This window comes from Lycium barbarum, chromosome 7 (assembly GCF_019175385.1).
Source record: "Lycium barbarum isolate Lr01 chromosome 7, ASM1917538v2, whole genome shotgun sequence".
NCBI lineage: Eukaryota > Viridiplantae > Streptophyta > Magnoliopsida > Solanales > Solanaceae > Lycium > Lycium barbarum.
Genome location: NC_083343.1, coordinates 117,301,309 through 117,319,468, shown reverse-complemented (window position 1 = coordinate 117,319,468; position 18,160 = coordinate 117,301,309). Strand labels below are relative to the sequence as shown.

The following is an 18,160-nucleotide window of genomic DNA, read 5'->3' as shown; positions in this document are numbered from 1 at the left end:
AGTATAAAATAATCCCAGTATAAGTGGGATAAGAAGGTATAAGCTCGGATATCCCAGCACTAATTTTTGTACCATGTTTGGTACAAGGTATAAATTTATCCTGGGATAAATTTATACCTTGTACCAAACATGGTAGGATAAATTTATACCTTGTACCAAACATGGTACAAAAATTAGTGCTGGGATATCCCAGCTTATACCTTCTACCAAACGACCCCTAAGATAGTCGAAATTATCCCGGGATTATAATCCCGGAGCTAATTTATCTTATCTATTAGGATTATTTTATACCATCTAAAAGATGGTATAAAATAATCCCAATATAAGTGGGATAAGAAGGTATAAGCTGGATATCTCAACACTAATTTTTGTATCATGTTTGGTACAAGATAAGATAAATTTATACCTTATACTAATAATGGTATAAAAATTAGTACTGAGATATCTCAGCTTATACCTTCTACCAAATGACCCCTAAATGTAAAGCCAGTCTTAAACTTATTACTCCTATAATACAACAAAAAGAAAAAGAAATAAATAGTTGGTCAGTGAAAGGTGTAATTACGTGAAGAGAGAAAAGTTAGAGTACAAAAAAAAATCTTCCAAATTCATGCCACGTAGCACGGAAAAGACAGGTATGGCTTTTGAATGTCTGATGAATGATGACAAGCAAAAGGACAATTTAATCAACTCACTCAAAATTTAATACAGCAGCTGCGTAGAATTCGATGTTATTTCATTTTAACTAAAATGACCTAATTAATCTCAAAATGCCAAAGCAGGCATGTTGACCTGCTATATGCATATCTCCATTTATAGTATACTAGTACTAGTACACTAAATGATCGTTTGGTACGCGGATTAAATTATTTCAGGATTATAATTTCAAAATTATAGTATCGGGACTAATTTATCCCATCTCTCAGATGAGATAGAATAATCCCAACCTCAGTGGGATAAGGTTGGATGTCCCACTCTTAGGACTATGCTTCATTTTATATTCAGTTTGGTAGAAGGATGATAAATTTATACCTTCTACCAAACATGATACAAAAAATTAGTATTGCAATATCCAACCTATACCATGCACCAAACGACCCTAATATGACATGTCAAATGTGGAAAAGGAAAATTCATGTTAATGAGACATAAGAATCGTAAACTATAATTCATTGATGGCTAACAGCATAAAGCGCCCATGGCCTAATGGATAAGGCGCTTGACTTCTAATCAAGCGATTGTGGGTTCGAGTCCCACTGGGCGTGTGTTCTTTTTGGTTGATTGATTCCAACTTATTTGAAATGAGGTGTAGTTATTTTTGTTGTAATTATTTGTATTTTTTTTTTTTTGGTAATAACCTGTGAATATATTACCTTACTAACAAAATAAACCAATACATCATCCAGCTTCATCAGAGCAATAGCCTCCTTCCAGGTAGGTTGCTACTCTCCAATATCTCAAGGCAAAAAAAAAAAAAAAAAAAAAAAAAAAAACAAACAAACACAGATGCAACCTATACAAACCTGAATCTAGAAATGCAAAACAGTCCTGCTAAACAGCTCAGCAATTGTTAGCAGCTCAACTACACAATTGCAGAATCAAATGTCTACTACAATAAGCTCTTTTTATACAGCTGAAAAATCCTACTCTTTCCTTCACCTCCTTCTGAATTTGAGCAGTTGCAAGCTGAGGTTGCACATGCTTATCCTGGAACTGCTTCACATTTCTTGCCATCCAGGTGTGGTACATCATAGCACCCCAAATGGCAATGACCAGCTCCTTCTTGAATTTCTTCCATTTCCTTCTCGTGACCCATTGCAATGTTTTCTGAGCATTCAAATTCCTATATGAAATCCCAGACCAGTTGACCACTGCATCCCTCAATTCTGTAAACCATGCACAATTTGCAAATAAGTGCCTATGTGTTTCCACCTGAACATTTGAGCATAATTCACAGTTTTCATCATCAACATGTATGTGCAACTTAATGAGCCTATCCTTTGTCAACAACCTTTCTTGGTTAGCTAACCACACAATGAATCTATGTCTAGGTACCATGATAGAGTTCCAAATCAGTGTAGCTTCAGGGATCCTTGTGTGCCTGCCTATCAATGCATTCTAACTCTTTGAAACTGAATAATCCCTATTCTGTGTCAGAATATACACCCCATTTCTATGCCATTGAACCATTGTAGTCTTCAGTGAATTGATTTTTTTCCAGTACCAATTGCAATCCTTTGGTGCTTGGTGGACCCAGATATCTATTTCTCCTTTCATATAAATACCATGCACCCATTTGACCCATAACATCTCCTTGTTGCTAGCTAATTGCCATATGAGTTTACCTACTGATGCTACATTCCAGAGCTTGCAACTCTTAATATTCAAGCCACCAAACTTCTTAGGCAATCATATGTTTTCCCATGATACCAGTGTTATTTTCCTTTTCTCCTCAGAACATCCTCACAAATAATCCCTGCACTTTTTGTCCACTGCCTTTATAATGCTTTGAGGCAGGATAAACACAGCCCCAGTAGTTATATATAGAAAAAAGTACAGCTATAATGATTTGCAGTTTCCCAGCATAAGACAGTGTCCTAGCATAAGCTGTTGTAATTCTATGTGTAATTTTGTCCACAAGCTGATGGCAGTCCACTCTAGTCCATTTCTTGGATGATAAGGGAAGTCCCAAGTATCTCATAAGCAGTGTACCAATTAAGAAACCAGTGATCTGTAACAATTTCCTCTCAGAAGCTTCATCCACTCAAGCACAAAATAAATTTGATTTGTCAAGATTTGCAACTAATCCAGTGACCTCACTAAAATGCTTCAAAGCCTCAATAACTCTGGTTACTGATTTCTCCTGGTCTTTACAGAAAATCATTAGATCGTTAGCAAATATAAGATGCGTTAGCCTTATGCCCTTGCACATAGGGTGGAACCTGAAGTCAGGTAGTCCACTCATTTTGTTTAACATTCTAGACAGGTATTCCATGACCAGCACAAACAGTAGTGGGGACATAGGGTCACCCTGCCTCAAGCCCCTTTGACCCTCAAAGTATCCATATCCTTCTCCATTCACCTTAACAGAAAATTTTGTGGATGACACACAAGTTATTACAATATTGACAAAAGATTCAGGAAACCCATAGCCTTTTAATGCTTCATGAATAAAGGCCCAACTCACCATGTCATATGCTTTTCTAAGATCAATCTTCATGAGGCATCTTGGAGTGGTCTTTCTATTATAATGTCTTAGAAGGTCATGACATATTAGCACATTATGCACCAATGATCTACCTTCTACAAATGCTGCCTGCTTATCAGCTACAATAATTGCAACTGCTTTTCTCAATCTGGTACAAATCATCTTAGATATGCACTTGTAAAGTACATTACAACAAGAAATTGGTCTAAATTGACTTGCATTTTGTGGAACATCTACTTTAGGGATCAGAGCAATCATATTTGCATTCAACTGTTTAAAGAGCTTACCATTTTGGAGAAACTGAAGTATAGCCTCAGAAATGTCCTTCCCAATTATGTCCCAAGCAGCTTGAAAAAAAACCACTCCCGTATCTATCAGGGCCTGGACTCTTGTTCTTATCAATACTGAACATTGTTAGCTTGACATCATTCCCTGAATAAGGTTTGATAGTTCCAATTGTGTTATGACCCGTGTTTTCACACATTTGGAAAGACTTGAATTACATTGGATTCTTGAGATATAAGATCAATTTGATATTTTGTTGAACATAGGAGTTATGCATGAAAGAATAGAGTCATGAAAGTGTGGGACAAGGTTAAGGGTAATTTTGGAATTTTGGAAATTAGTTTCGGGAATTACAAAATGTGATCCATAAGTATTGGGCTCAAAAAATAATTGAAGCAAAGTGAGGCCCAAAATGGGGTGCTTGGCCGGCCACTTTGGCTTGGTCCAAGCCCATTTTATGGGTCATGTGCTTGGTCATGTGACCAAGAACTTCAATACTTATATAATTGAAGACTATGATAAGTATGAAAGGAGATAACCAAGAACAAAAAAATAGAAGAGGAGAAAGAAGAGGGTTTCGAGTTTGCTAGGAAAAAATAGGTACCAAAAATCTTGCTTCAAAAATTTATTTCTTGTTGATTTCCTACTAAGTCAAGGTTCCTTTGTAACTTGGTATAGTTGGATTGGAGTGGGGAGCATTAGAATCATCAAAGTGACTACATCTCCAAGTGAAGGAAACTTGAAGAAAAGGTATGAATTTCTACCTTTTTATTGTGTTGTGAAGTTTTGATTGTGTTGTAGTATATGGAAATGTGTTGATTGTATGAAGAAATGGAAGTTTGCAATGTGGGTTTGGTATATGGCTTGTAGCCGTGTGTATATGCATGTTGTATAGCCAAATTGTATTGAATTTATGTTATATTCTAGTTATGATTGTGATGAAATGCATGTGGGAATTGAAAGTTGGATGAATTTAGTTGATATGGAAAAATAAGCATATGGCCGTGTGGTATGTTGGCTATGGAGTGGAATTGATTAAGTTTGTTTAGTGTATTGGAGTGTTGTTGTAATGCTTGGCATAGAAATGAAGTTAGAATGATATAAGTTTGTATTGAATTGGAATGTAGAAACTTATGTCGTTTTAGTATGATTTTCCGACATTAAGGAAATGAAGTTGTTTGGTTGTTAATGGTGATAATCATTGATGAATTTGGATGTTGAAAACTTGTTATGGAATTGCATGCCAAAGATTTGATGTTTTGCATAAGTTAAGACTTTGGCGGACAATTGTATATTATGTATATCAAGTGTATATCTTAAGGCAATCGATATGAAATGTATCTAGAACTATATGGTGATGATCTTGATTGTTGATGAATGTGAAATTATTGATATTAGTGAAAGTTTGGATTGAAATGAAGGTTATGTCAACTTGTGAGAAAAATGTCTTGTTGAAGGATATTTGTGTTCTTAATGTTCTTTGTTGATGTTAATGTCGTCGTTTGGGTTGTTGTTGATGATTTCTAGCCGAGTTGAATTCTCGGGGTGCCATATGTATAGGGGAAGTGCTGCCGAAATTTCGGTAGCCAAATATGATTAAAGTTGTAATAATGGCATTAATAACTCACAATTGGTAAACTTGACCAATTGCAGTTTTTCGACGAAACGGGAAGTGAGTTTGGAAAGGCTTAAGGAGCGTGAAAGGTATGTAAAGCAAACCCAATTCTTCCCTTGGCATGCCCTTAGTGTGTTAGAGTCGGATCCGAGCCTCGAAGGACCTCTTGGCCCTCGGAATCCGCAAGACAAAATTTCAGTTTTTCCTTCAGTAGAATTGAACCATCTTTGATACGCTATTTCTTGAAATTATGCAACTTTGCTCCAAATTACTTGGAAAGTCATAGAATGTCTGTATAACCTTTTTAGGTGATACCATAAGCTTAGAGGGCATAATTTGAGCCCGCCGCCTTATTTGTCCCGAGGCGGGCCCACTATTTCCGATTTTGCCCCTAATATGCTAAAGCTTACTTTTTAAGCGATTTTTGAAAGAAATGTTTTGATTACCTTACTAATCGCTTAAAGAGTATTATTTTAAATATTCTATTAAATCTTATAAATTATTTTGACACTCGGAATGACTTCAGGAAGGTTATATTCCTGTAAATTATTATGATATCCGAATTGTATTAGTTCTGATTCCGTCCGACTCCATTGGATTTGTTTGGCTTTGATACGCTTCATCGAGTCTTTGAAACCATTTATGATATTTTTAAATTGCATTAGTCTCTCACTACTCCATTCGTGGATGTCCCAATGTTTCCCACACTGAGCCCGGGCCAGGATATGTTGTCAAGCGTAATTCTCTGCATTGTTCGCCGCGTCCCGATGTGAGGGGGCAGGTATACGCGTACATGGGTCTGTGGAGTATGATGTGCCATGTCCGCCTATTCTGATCTGATATGTTATGGCCATTTTGATATGACATTATATGATACGGGGCCACGCCCCTTTTTCTGATTCCTCTGTATAGTGGCACCAGCGTCGGGAGGGTGGCCACATTCTGTCTGCCGAGTCCCGTGGCAGGGACCGGATATGATATGATATGACATATGTTTCTGTACACATTCTGTCTGATTTGGAAATATGCATTTGACACTCTGGATTTTGTACCCATTTTCTGTAATCATTATGATTTGACTTCTGTGATTCCGCTTTACATATTCAGTACATATTTCGTACTGACCCCCTTTCTTCGGGGGCTGCGTTTTCATGCCGCGCAGGTACGGACGACAGGTTTGCTGATCCGCACGTTTAGGATCCCATTTCTGCTATTTTGGGGCGCTCTCTTCTACAGAGCCCATCGTTTGGTACAGTCTGTCACTGCTATCTGGATATGTACTTTGTTCAGGGTATGACGGGGCCCTGTCCCGTCTTATGATTGCGATATGTTCTGTAGAGGTCTGTGGATACATCTGTGTGGGTTCTGTACATATGTTTGGGATGTTTTGTTATATGACAGCCTTATCGGCTTCTGTGTGCCAAGTCTGCTCTTCTGCTAAATTCTGTAGCATCCACTAATGTTATTATTATATTATTATTCTGATAATATGCTAATTTGGGTATCGGGTACGTATAGGTGCCCAGCTAGGGCACTGGTCGCGGCCCACGGGGTTGGGTCGTGACAAATTGTTCAGCAATAGTTAATACCCTACCATTCTTCATAAAGCTATTAAAGGTTTTGGTTCGCTGTGCCTGTTTCCTCCCTAGTAGTTCTGTATAAAAATCCATCGTAATTCCTGCAATGGCATCTTGTTCATGTTGCACCTGTCCAATCTTATCTTGCAGTTGTGTTATAGCTTGTTGTAGTCTCTTGTGTTCAATAATTGAGAAGAAATTCCTGGTGTTATCATCACCAAGCTTAAGCCATGTAGCTTTTCTCCTTTGTTGTAAATATATCTCTGCCAGATAAGAAGATTTCTTAAGCTTGAGATACTGATCCCTTTCCTCTTGCTGTAATCTCAAGTCTGATGGTTGCATGTGTAATGCCTTTTGTATCACCTCCAAAACCTTCCTATTCTCATTTGCTTCCTTTACAATACTACTGAAGTGTTGACTGTTTAGTGCCCTAAGGCTTCCCTTTAGTTCCTTCATCTTCCTTACAATTTGTAGCATCTTACATCCCCTTATGCTCTTTTTCCAGATTTCCCCAACTATCTCTAAAAAACTTAGATGTGTGGACCAAGTATTACAATATTTAAAAGGTTTTTTCCTTTGTTTTACTGCAATCTCTTTTGCTACATGAATAGGACTATGATCGCTAGTCCCTTCAGGTAGAAAAGTAGCAATATAAACTGGCATTAAATCAATCCATTCTCCGTTTACAAATGCCCAATCAATTTTGGACCAAATTCTGTGATCACCATGCCTGTCACTCCAAGTGTATCTACTCCCATTGTGTGGCATTTCAATCAAGCTACTTTCATCAATGCATTCGTGGAAGTCTGTCACTTCTCCCAAATTAATAGAGTGGCCTCCAATCCTATCATCTTGCTTCAAAACTGAATTAAAATCACCAATTACTAGCCAAGGTACTTGAACTACTTGGCTCAAATCCACCAAATAACTCCATAAGGATCTTCTATCCTCTTTGGTATTATGTGCATAAACCACTGTTAACTGAAAATTCAACTTCTCACACACATTTAGCACCTGACAAGTAACTGCTTGTGTTGTCATGCTTAGGACATTAATCTGGAAATAATCTGGTCTCCAGGTGAGCCAAATTCGTCCATTGTAATGCTTTTCCAAGTTTGTGACATATCCCCAACCTGGAAATAATTGCTTAGCCAAGTTTTCAATCCTACCTACTTTAATTTTATTCTCCACCAACCCTATTATTCCTGCATTCATCTTATTACAAAGGAGTTTGACCTCGTTTTGTTTATTGGAGCCATTAAGGCCCCTAACATTCCATATGAGATAGCTATCCATCCTCAGGTGGACGAATGACCCCTCCATTCTTGGGCCTTTGTTGTTGCCTTTGCCCACTGAATCTACCTTCTGTCAACACTTGATATGTATTCTTAGTTTTCTCTTTATCTGCCTTGGCTGGTTGTTGATTAGTTGTTGCTCTTCTTGGTGTCACCCATATTTTCTGTGGCCTAGCAGCCTGTGTAACCTCTCTTTGAGCATGTGGATTTTGCACCCCTTTATCATTTGGTGCTACTATTTGCATCTGCACCTGCTCGTTATTAACTTCGACTTCTTTGCCCATACCAAGATTTGTTGTTGTGTTGCGACTAGGACCCATATCCTTGTTTCCGTTCCAGTATTTGTTGAAACTCCATTCTTCCCTTGCGTTGGAACTGTTTTATCCACCTGTTCTGCTGGTTCCACCACTGTTGGAACTGGTGGTTTCTTCTTCCTACACATCTCTTCATTATGCCCATGTTTATTACAGAATTTGCATAAAATTGGTCTCCATTTATACTGATTTTTTTGTTCTATCAAATCTCCTCTTTCATTCAGGAAACATACTTTTTCTGGCAACTCAGCTTCCATTCCCACTTCTATCAGCAGTCTTGCAAAATGCATGCCCGTCTTTTTTTCTGTATTATGGTCTGCCATCGGTGGCTTCCCCACTTCGCTACCAATCTTACTTAATCCTGCTGAACTCCAGTACTTGAACTCCAACCCAGGAAACTTCACCCAAATAGGTACTGTGTACAGTTCCTCTCTTGTGAATTCTATTTCATAAGACCATGCCTTCACAATAAAAGGTTTACTATCAAAATGGAAGATTCCTCTTTGCAACACCTCAGCCTTACCGATTTCAGAATCAAATCTCACTATCACAATTCCATTCTTTAGCATAGCTATTTTGTTTATACCATGCTTATTCCACATTCTTTGAATAAACCCATTCAATACTGAAAAAGGGGGATGGGCCCCAAGGACATAACACACAACAGAATTTTTCCAATACTCAATTTCAGAACTAATATCCTCTAGCTCTATTTCATATACAGGAGAATTAACATGAATTATAGGAGCAACATAGTCTAATTTGAACCCAGCATTAGCAATTTTACCTATGTCGAAGTTATCCCAAATGGATCCATGTGTTTCCGGCTCCAATTCTGATTCCTCAGCCCAGGATAGAGTCGGACTGTTCACCTTCTGAGTTCCCCCACTTTGCTGCCCTAATTCCAGTGACAGTCCACTCTTCATTGTATTTTCAGTGTTTCCCCTTTGAGGAGAAACCTCTTTTGAGTTGTTCACCGGTGATTTCCTGTTTTCCGGCGACTGAGTGTCGCGGGGAGTCGTTCCTGTCCTTTGTCCGTCCGGCGGGGTCTGAGTTGAAGTCGATGCAGGTGAATCCTGCACCTTCTTCGCCAAATTTGCATCTGTTTGTGTCGCCATTCCTGCTTTATTCTGTGTTCCTTTGTGTTTGTTGTTTGCCATGGCCAGTAATGATGATGCCTGAGCTTGAAATGCCTTCTCAGATGGTATGCGTGCTCTCTTTCCCATGGAGTGCGCACTATAGCTAAAGTGCGCCGAGAGAAAACATACCGAAGAGAGAGTTCTTCAATTATTTGTAATTCCTCTCAAGTGTTTTTCCAGTTTTTTTTTATAGGATATAAATGTTATGAGATGTTTCAGATTCAAAAAAAATCTTACTCATATGTTATGGTATATTTTAGATTAGAAATTTTGAATCTTTTCCCTTTTCATCTTAAATTTTGTGTCTACTAAAACTACATCATGTAAATTGAAAGGGAGGTTGAGTATTCTTTACGTCAAACCAATAGTGTGACATTTAGGTGTCGTTTGGCCATAAAAATTATTCATTTTTTTTGATTTTTTTTTTCACTTTTTTCACTTTTGGGCGTTTGGCCATAAATAGTTCGAATACAACTTGAAGTTGTATTCCGGAATACAAAAAAACTCAAAAAACTTGTTTTTAAAAAAAAAATTCACTTTTTTTTCACTTTTTTACAACTACATTTTACCAAAAACTACAATTTCAAAAACTATGGCCAAACATAACTCCAACTTCAAAAATTCCAAAAAAAGTGAATTTGTTTTTGGTATTTATGGCCAAACGGCACCTAATTAATTTGATATTTTTTTTGTGAAGTTTAAATATTTTATTCTATTTTATGTCATCTTCGTCAAAGTCATAAATTTTATAGCATTTTTTTTTTCAAATTAAATGTCAAGGAGTAGATGTTTGTCATTATAAATTTCACTAAATATATATCATCCATTGTATCCCTAACTTTCTCTGTGGCGCATTGTCTATTTGAGTTTTTTCTGCACTTAGCATCGGAAGCTACAGGTCAACTTGATGCACCATATTGAAGACAAACAAAAAAATTGTACTCCTATCGACTTTAACTTATGGGATGACCGCATACTTTAATATGATGGCGAAAATTTTGAAATCGAATTTCATCTCCACGCCTGCTTCAAAATACTCGGGAATATCTTAGCTGATAATTGTTCTTCTTTCTTTTTTAGTCTGTTTCAAAAAGAATGTTCCCTTTTTATATTTAAAAACAATTCAACTTTATGATATAATTTACAGCCACACAAGTATTGATTTTGGACCACACATTTCAAAAAATTTTCTTTATTTCTTAAACTTTATACCAAGTTAAAAGAGGATAATTTTTTTTTCTTGTTTCTTTAGTAGTTCCTGTACCCATCACGCCCTAAACCACACATAAGGTAGCGTATTAAAAGATAAGTAAATAAAAATGACCAAACACCCCAACATACAAAAACAACTTAAGAGAACGAATGCGACAATATATGTAAATCTACCCATTAAAAATATATCCTAAGATTGTATATTGGTTCAGTAAACAACCAGAGATGAGGAAAAGAAAAAAAATGACAAAAAAGGTACTATACAGAATTACACATCTACGTACACTTCTAGCTATGTGAGCCCTCAGAAGTCAGAAGGATCAAAAACCAAAAGCTCACTTCTTCAGAGTTCACATTACAAAAACATAATTCAAACATTAAAAATTTAAACACTAGTATTTGAAGAAGCTATAAGAAATTTCAGAACAAAAGTGGAATATTTGGCCAAAGAGCAATGACCTTGAACTAGAGTCGAAGTAGATTTGTCTCACACTAGAGCATCTGCGCAATAATCCGATCAAAGGTGATCCTATTACAGGAATAGCGTCAGAGACACCTGTTCATCACGATGTTAATTTACCTCTTCGAACTTCGACTTCTTGACAATTGATCTTTAATTCCACCCACAACCCAATTCTCCTTTGCTATATCAGATGAAAATTTGAACAAATCGCTCCCATATCTCATCACCACTAAATTTTTCTTACTCTTTTTAGTACTCTCCAATTCTGTCATTCTTGATTTTACATCCTTCTGTTCATCATCATCATCATCTTCTTCTTCTTCTCCTTCTTCGTCGTGTTTTTGCTCCAGCAAACTTTTTGCTGGAGCAGAACGACAACGCATAAGCAAAAGTGCGTTTGGTGGTGGTGGTGCACATGAAGTACCATCATCATGATCCTCAAAAACAGAGTACTCTGTTTCCTCTGTTTTTGTGTACTCTGTTTTCTGGTTTTCTTGTAAAACCATAAACCATTTCGAGAACACAGTTCGCGAAACAACTTCATTATCATTTTCTTCAACCTCTTCTTCATCTTCTTGATCATCATCCGAAGTAATAATATCCGTTTCAGCTGTATTAAACGAACCAAAACATCGAAAATCAAACCTTATATTCCTCAAAGATGTCAGGAACTGCATCGCGTCCTTCTTGAACCCCATTGCTTCCATCCAAACAGGCTTCTTTTTCTTTTTGTGTTTCTTGACTTGTAGTTTCTCTATCTCTTCCATTACTGATTGCCAATTCTTGATCTTGCATGATTTCGGTTTTGTCCTTACTTTGATTTGTCCTGCACAAGTGACTTTTGGTGATGTAGGCTCTGATATCTCTGTTCTCTTTGATTTGGCCCAATACATTGGACTAGCTTGTCCAGCAGGACCAATACCTCTTGTGTTAGATCTTCTTAGATGATGATGATGGTGAGTTGCTGGACTTGGCATAAGTGTTAAATGAGCTCTTGAAGGAAAACAGACTAATAGATCTGTTGAAGGAGCTTCTTTACACTTTCTACCTTTCATGCTGTTATATTTTCTTTCTTCGAATTTCAAAGGTGTAAAGGATCGTTAGGTCAGGCTTTCACGTTTCGTATTTGAACTGAAAATCAAAATCAGGCGAGCTTTTTGCTTATTGTTGAGCTTCTTCTTGAATGTTGTTTGAGCTACTTTGAATTCAGATCTTGAGAGTTGATGAATATTAAGGATGATGATGAATATGTTTAGTGTACTTTGTTTTTTGAAATTGTGTTTGGAAGAGTGAAGTTTTAAAGAAAAATAAAGGGGAGAGGCAAAAGGCAGTGGACAGCTAGCTTTCTTTTTGTAACTACTTTTTTGTTTATTGTTTCTATCTTTACCATCTGTTATATGTGCTTTCCTTTTGTTTCTCAACGGGAGCTCGATATTTATACTGAAGTCCAATTAAATTCATTATACGGGAAAGTACCATATTAGAAATAAAGCATTCCTTGATATAGGTGACTTCAGGGGAGGATGGTGCTTTGTAATACTGGGTTCAGATGAATCCAGTACTCTCGACGCGGCGCATAAATTTATGTTTAAAAAGTATTAGAACTATAAATAGTAAATATAAATCTATAACTTTAAAAATATTATAAAATTCACTATTAAAATTCTTAATGATTAAACACATAAAGTTTAAATCATGAATCCGTCTGATTTCATACATAGTGCTCAAATCTGAAATGATGCATTTTTACTAACCTTCATTTTGCTTTGTTTTGAAATGGGGTCACAAAGGGTGATGTTCCCTACTTTTCTTTCTTAGCCTTTACTTTTTCTCAAACCCCTTGCCAAACAAAGAATTCAAATATTAGATAGATCAATAAACAAAAAGCAAAAGGAGAATAATAATAATAAAGGGGTAAAGAAGGAAAAATTTGGATTCACGAGCTTTAGTTTCATGATCTAATCATAACCTAAAACTAAATTGTGAGACCTTGTCTGCCAAGTTAGGCAAGGTTCATGCCATATAATGCTTGTTTCCACAAAAATGTCCTTAACCAGACTACCAAACTCATTGCTTAAAATAGGTCTATCATCTATTTCTTGGAGGTATAGGATACTAGCTATATAATGCTAGATGATTTTGATGAATGCATAACTTTAGAAAATTGATAAACTTTTTAGGTAGAGGTGAAAAAAATTAGCCCATGAAAACATGATTTGCTCAATCCGTCTAAATTTGGGCTGGTCATTGACCCATCTATTTATTAGCTCAGCCGGTTTCAGCCTATTAAAATTGGACTGATATGTAGTCCGAATTGACCCATGAGAAAACCTATCAAATATTTTTAACAAGTTATTTTTTATTTAATATGTTATATATGGTCATAATAAAAAATAATAATTTAGGTACTAAAATAATTTAAAAAAACAAATAAATAAATTGAAATTTAGTTAGAATCAAGCGTGTTGTGTTATAACACGCTTTTTACCTCATTTTAGCCTAAATCATTTCAAGCCAAGTAATTTTGGGGCGGGTTATTATCTCAAATCATTTTGACCCACCTAATTCAGCCTAATCCGCTCATTTAACACCCCTATCTACAGAGATCACTTGCAGGGGCGAGCTAAAGGGAGACAAGGGGTTTTAATTGAATTCTCTACACTGAGAAATTATACAGCACAAAGCAACAAAAATGTTTTTATTTTTATTTTTATTTTTTTTATATATGAACTATTGAATCATCGTCAGAAGGAAAGATTCTATGAGCCTGTTTGGATGGACTTATTTTAAGCAGCTTATAAGCTGGAAAAAAAAAAAGTTAGGGTAACCCAACTTATTTTTTTTTTGACTTATAAGCTGTTTTCCGCTTATAAATTGCTTTAGATAAGCTAAGTCAAACGGATCCAATTATTTTTTTGAGCTTATTTTAAGCACAAAATGACTTTAAGCTGGCCAGCTAAACACTCAAAAAAACTGAAAACAAATTATAAGCAACTTATAAGTCAATCCAAACGGGCTCTATGTGGGAAAGGAGGTTTAAAAATGCTTCAAGTCATAAATTCAAATTTTAGATGTGACACTCTACTATATCTTTAAATTAAATTCCTTTTATATATTTGTGGTTTCGCAATTACTGATCACCTGAATTGGAGAAGGGAAAGTTGGACAATGGAAAATCAAGAGGATAATAGGACGCATGAAGTGGAGAACATGCTATTATGAGAGCAAAATTATAAATGATGGTGGGCACTAAGTACATCTAACTTGAAGATTAAACTTCGCTTTAATTTTAGTTGAGTCCGTTGAAGATGGTAAAGACTTAATACTCACCTATACACTAAAAAACATGAATTAGCTATGAAATTCGTCCTTAATCTATTACTAAATAATTCGCACGTAACTAGCAATTTTTTTTGATAATCCATAACTAAATAAGATTTGCAATCATGTGGGGAGGATTGTTCAATCAATAACTCTGTTGCCGCAACTAATTTCGGACTCTAACATACAAAATTAGCTATCAACTTAAATCAGAAATAGGGCATTAATTAAGTGATTATTGAGCTTAACTACCAAACTTATATTATTGTACTAGTTTAAGCGTACGCGCAAAGACCAAAGCACATATTTCATTTGACGACAAACATTACAGAAAAAAATATTGAACTTAGCTATGAACTTCGTTATTAATCCGTTGCAAAATTACTCGTATCTAAGATTTTTATTGATAATTCGTTTCTAATTTGATGCTAAATCTATAGAATTAGCGACGAATTTTACTGTTTAACTTTCGGTCCCTAATTCATGTTTATTTAGTAGTGAAATCAATAATACAAAAGAATATTGAAAATTTTCTTTTATTATAATAAGTGTGAAAAAATAATAAAATTTATTTAGAATATATTTTATTTTCTACTATTTCAGCCTTAGCTTGTTACTTCAAATTTGCATTTAATCAATTTGAACTAATATTGTAGCAACATGATGCAACGTCCATTTGAGTTGCGTTTGGAACCACATGTTCTTCGATGATAAGGACTCCTATTCCGAACCAAAGGTTTATGAAAAATGAGTAATTAATAATTATAGCTGATGAAAGAATAGTATTTACCCCCTTCGTCTCATATTACTTGTCCTCTTTTCCTTTTACATATCTTTTAAGAAATCATAAATAAAAGTGTATTTTTAGTACATTACTCTTATCTCTATCTAATAAATCGCACTCTAATTAATATTGGTTACTTTAAAAAACAATTAATGTTAAGGTCAAAATAGAAAAATTTAAATTAATTCATTCTTGGTTTTGTAAATTGACAAGTATTTTGGGACGGATATATTTAGTAATGTTGACAACTAATATGGGAAAGAGGGAGTAATAATTATAAACATAGGAAAAATAATCTTAAATTAATAATTTCATTAATTTTATGAATTGGAATACCTAACAAATTTTCTGTGACATAATGTAATGATCCAAACAACCTGTATGAAATTGTAAATAAGTCAACTTTAAATTATCAATTATATATGAGACATTATAAACAAAACAACTACAACTTTTCAATTAGAAATTGCTTATCAAGAATACACCATCGTTTATTATCGTATAACTTCAAGAACAGACTAAAATTTTCGAAAACTTACCTCAAATCACAAGGAAATTTATTTCTGCAATCATAGACACTATCAAGATTTCACGTTAAAGAATATGGAATAAAGAAACAAATATAAGACCTTTGCTAGATCAAACAAATTTGTCCTGCTCCCTTCATCTTATGAAAGCAATGAAATCTCATAAATTGTAAATTTACAGGGAAATCGTGATAATGAGCTCCCTGTTTTTAATTTTATTTTAAAAGTGAAACACCGTTAGAATCGCCAGCACGAAATAAACCTAATTCTAAACCTATCTTATGAAAAGACAACATAGTTAATAATAATTGGTATACAGGAATTCCAATTGTAAAGTGAATCCTCAAACTAAATAAACAAAAGCCCTGTCCAATAAGAAAACTATTTTTTTTCCATAATAAGAAAACTAATTTAAACTGGAAAATTTTGGTTTCTCCTAAAAAAACATTTGAGTACAATTTCAATTTTATCTAACTTAAGCTACACCCCAACTGAGGTGACTACGTAAAGATGTATTATTCAGTTTTATGTTGGATTTTAAATTGAGCTCCACAATTTTTATTCTATAACAAAACCTACACTAATATCCTATAATATACAACAAATCAAAAGTATAGACGGACAAACTTAAATAAATAATTGTGAAGTAAAAAATTAAGGAAAGAATTTCTATAAGTAAAATGTTATTCGATTTGAAATTCATAAATTGAAGGAGTTCTTACCTAGTTCAAATAAGTAAAAATTTTGATAGTGAAAATTTAATTAATTTCGAACCCCAAATATTAGGAAAACTATTAAATGACTATTTTTTCTAGTGTGAAATCTATTTCTAAACTGTAAAAAAGGTGAACGACATTTTTCTATTTAATATAATATAGATAGATTCTAAAGATAATTAAATAATAATTTGAGGAAAATAGTAAAGAGAAAAAGTGCAAATATACTGTTCAACTTTACAATTTAGAGCAGATATAACCCCGGTTAAAAAAGTGGTGTATATATACCCTTACCGCTACAAAATGGTGCAAATATACTCCTGCTGTTACACAAATAGTGCAAATATATCCTTTTCGGTAACAGAATTTAAAAAAAAAACTCATTTAGCTTATTTTTTAATTTTAAAAAAATATCACGTGACTTTAAAAAAAAGTCTACCCATTTTTTATAGTAGACATATTTTTCTAATGCCACATGATAATTTTTTTTTTCTGGTGGATCGGGTCATGTTCGTTTAAAAAAATGGGTAGACTTATTTTTTAAAGCCACAAAGATATTTTTTTAAATAAACCAGACCCGACCCACCAGAAAAAAATTTACCATGTGGCATTAGAAAAATATGTCTACTAAAAAAAAATCAGTAGACTTTTTTTAAAAGCCACATGACATTTTTTTTAAATTAAAAAATTAGCTAAATGATTTTAAAAAAAAAATCCAATTGGCGAAAAGGATATATTTGCACTATTTGTGTAAGGGCAGGGTTATATTTGCACCATTTTGTAATGGTAAGGGTATATATGCACCACTTTTTTTACGGGGGGCATATCTGCTCTAAATCGCAAAGTTGAGGGTATATTTGCACCTTTGTCCATAACAATTTTATCTATTGTAGAGTATTTTAATGAAGGGCAAAAAGTTCAATCAACATTCGAAGGCTCTTCGTGTTCTTAATATAATACGAGCATATCTATGCTAGTACGGGCATAATCGAAAGACTGAGCTAATTAAAAATATCTGTGTTAATAGGATGAAATTGAATACCTCAATTTATCTGCAATATTCTTTAATCTTTCGGACTGGCGTCAGGCCTTGTCGGATTTCACATTCATCGCACAAGGAATAATTAAAATCCCTACATTAAAAAACCTTCTAGTTATAACTATTAATTCGCATCAAGAGTAAAACTAAAAAAACTTAATTAGTAAAAACGCTTCAATATAATGTAACCAACAAAAACAATTAATTAAAAATAATATTCAATGATGTAACTCAAAATCAACACATGCATTTGTGATTAAAGATACTAACAAAAGAAATAAAGAAATCACAAAAAAGAAAGATCACAATAAAAGCTAGAAAAAGGCTTGAATCACAATTGGAATGAACAGTATAAAAAACGGGCATGTTAGATTTATAGGGTTTGCTATATGAAAAAGAGTGGTTTGATCATTAAAAGGTATTACTTAAATAGAAGTTTAATGGTGATCAAATTACAAAATAGTTTCCTTTTCTAACGCGTTCTATTATAATTAAATTTTGGTACATATGTTAAAATCTTAATAGAATTTCAAGTTTTAATAAAAATATATATAAGGTAAAAATTTTGTGAATTTTAAAGTCCTAAATATTAGGAATTAATACATATTATTAATAGAAGAGACTTAATAAGAAAATTTTATTTGATCTCAAAGTCCTAATAATTA

General features: G+C 34.3%; 1 protein-coding gene and 1 non-coding gene across 2 annotated transcripts; one reads left to right on the top strand and one right to left on the bottom strand.

Moving 5' to 3' along the window:
* Positions 1-1,192: 1,192 nt before the first annotated feature.
* Positions 1,193-1,265, top strand: TRNAR-UCU (transfer RNA arginine (anticodon UCU)). Its single transcript has one exon. It is a non-coding gene; the product is annotated as a tRNA-Arg (tRNA).
* A 9,545-nt stretch (positions 1,266-10,810) lies between these two features.
* On the bottom strand, positions 10,811-12,501 carry LOC132603955 (uncharacterized). Its single transcript, XM_060317258.1, has one exon. The coding sequence runs from the start codon at positions 12,161-12,163 to the stop codon at positions 11,222-11,224; it is 942 nt and encodes a 313-aa protein (XP_060173241.1). The 5' UTR covers positions 12,164-12,501; the 3' UTR covers positions 10,811-11,221.
* Positions 12,502-18,160: the final 5,659 nt, after the last annotated feature.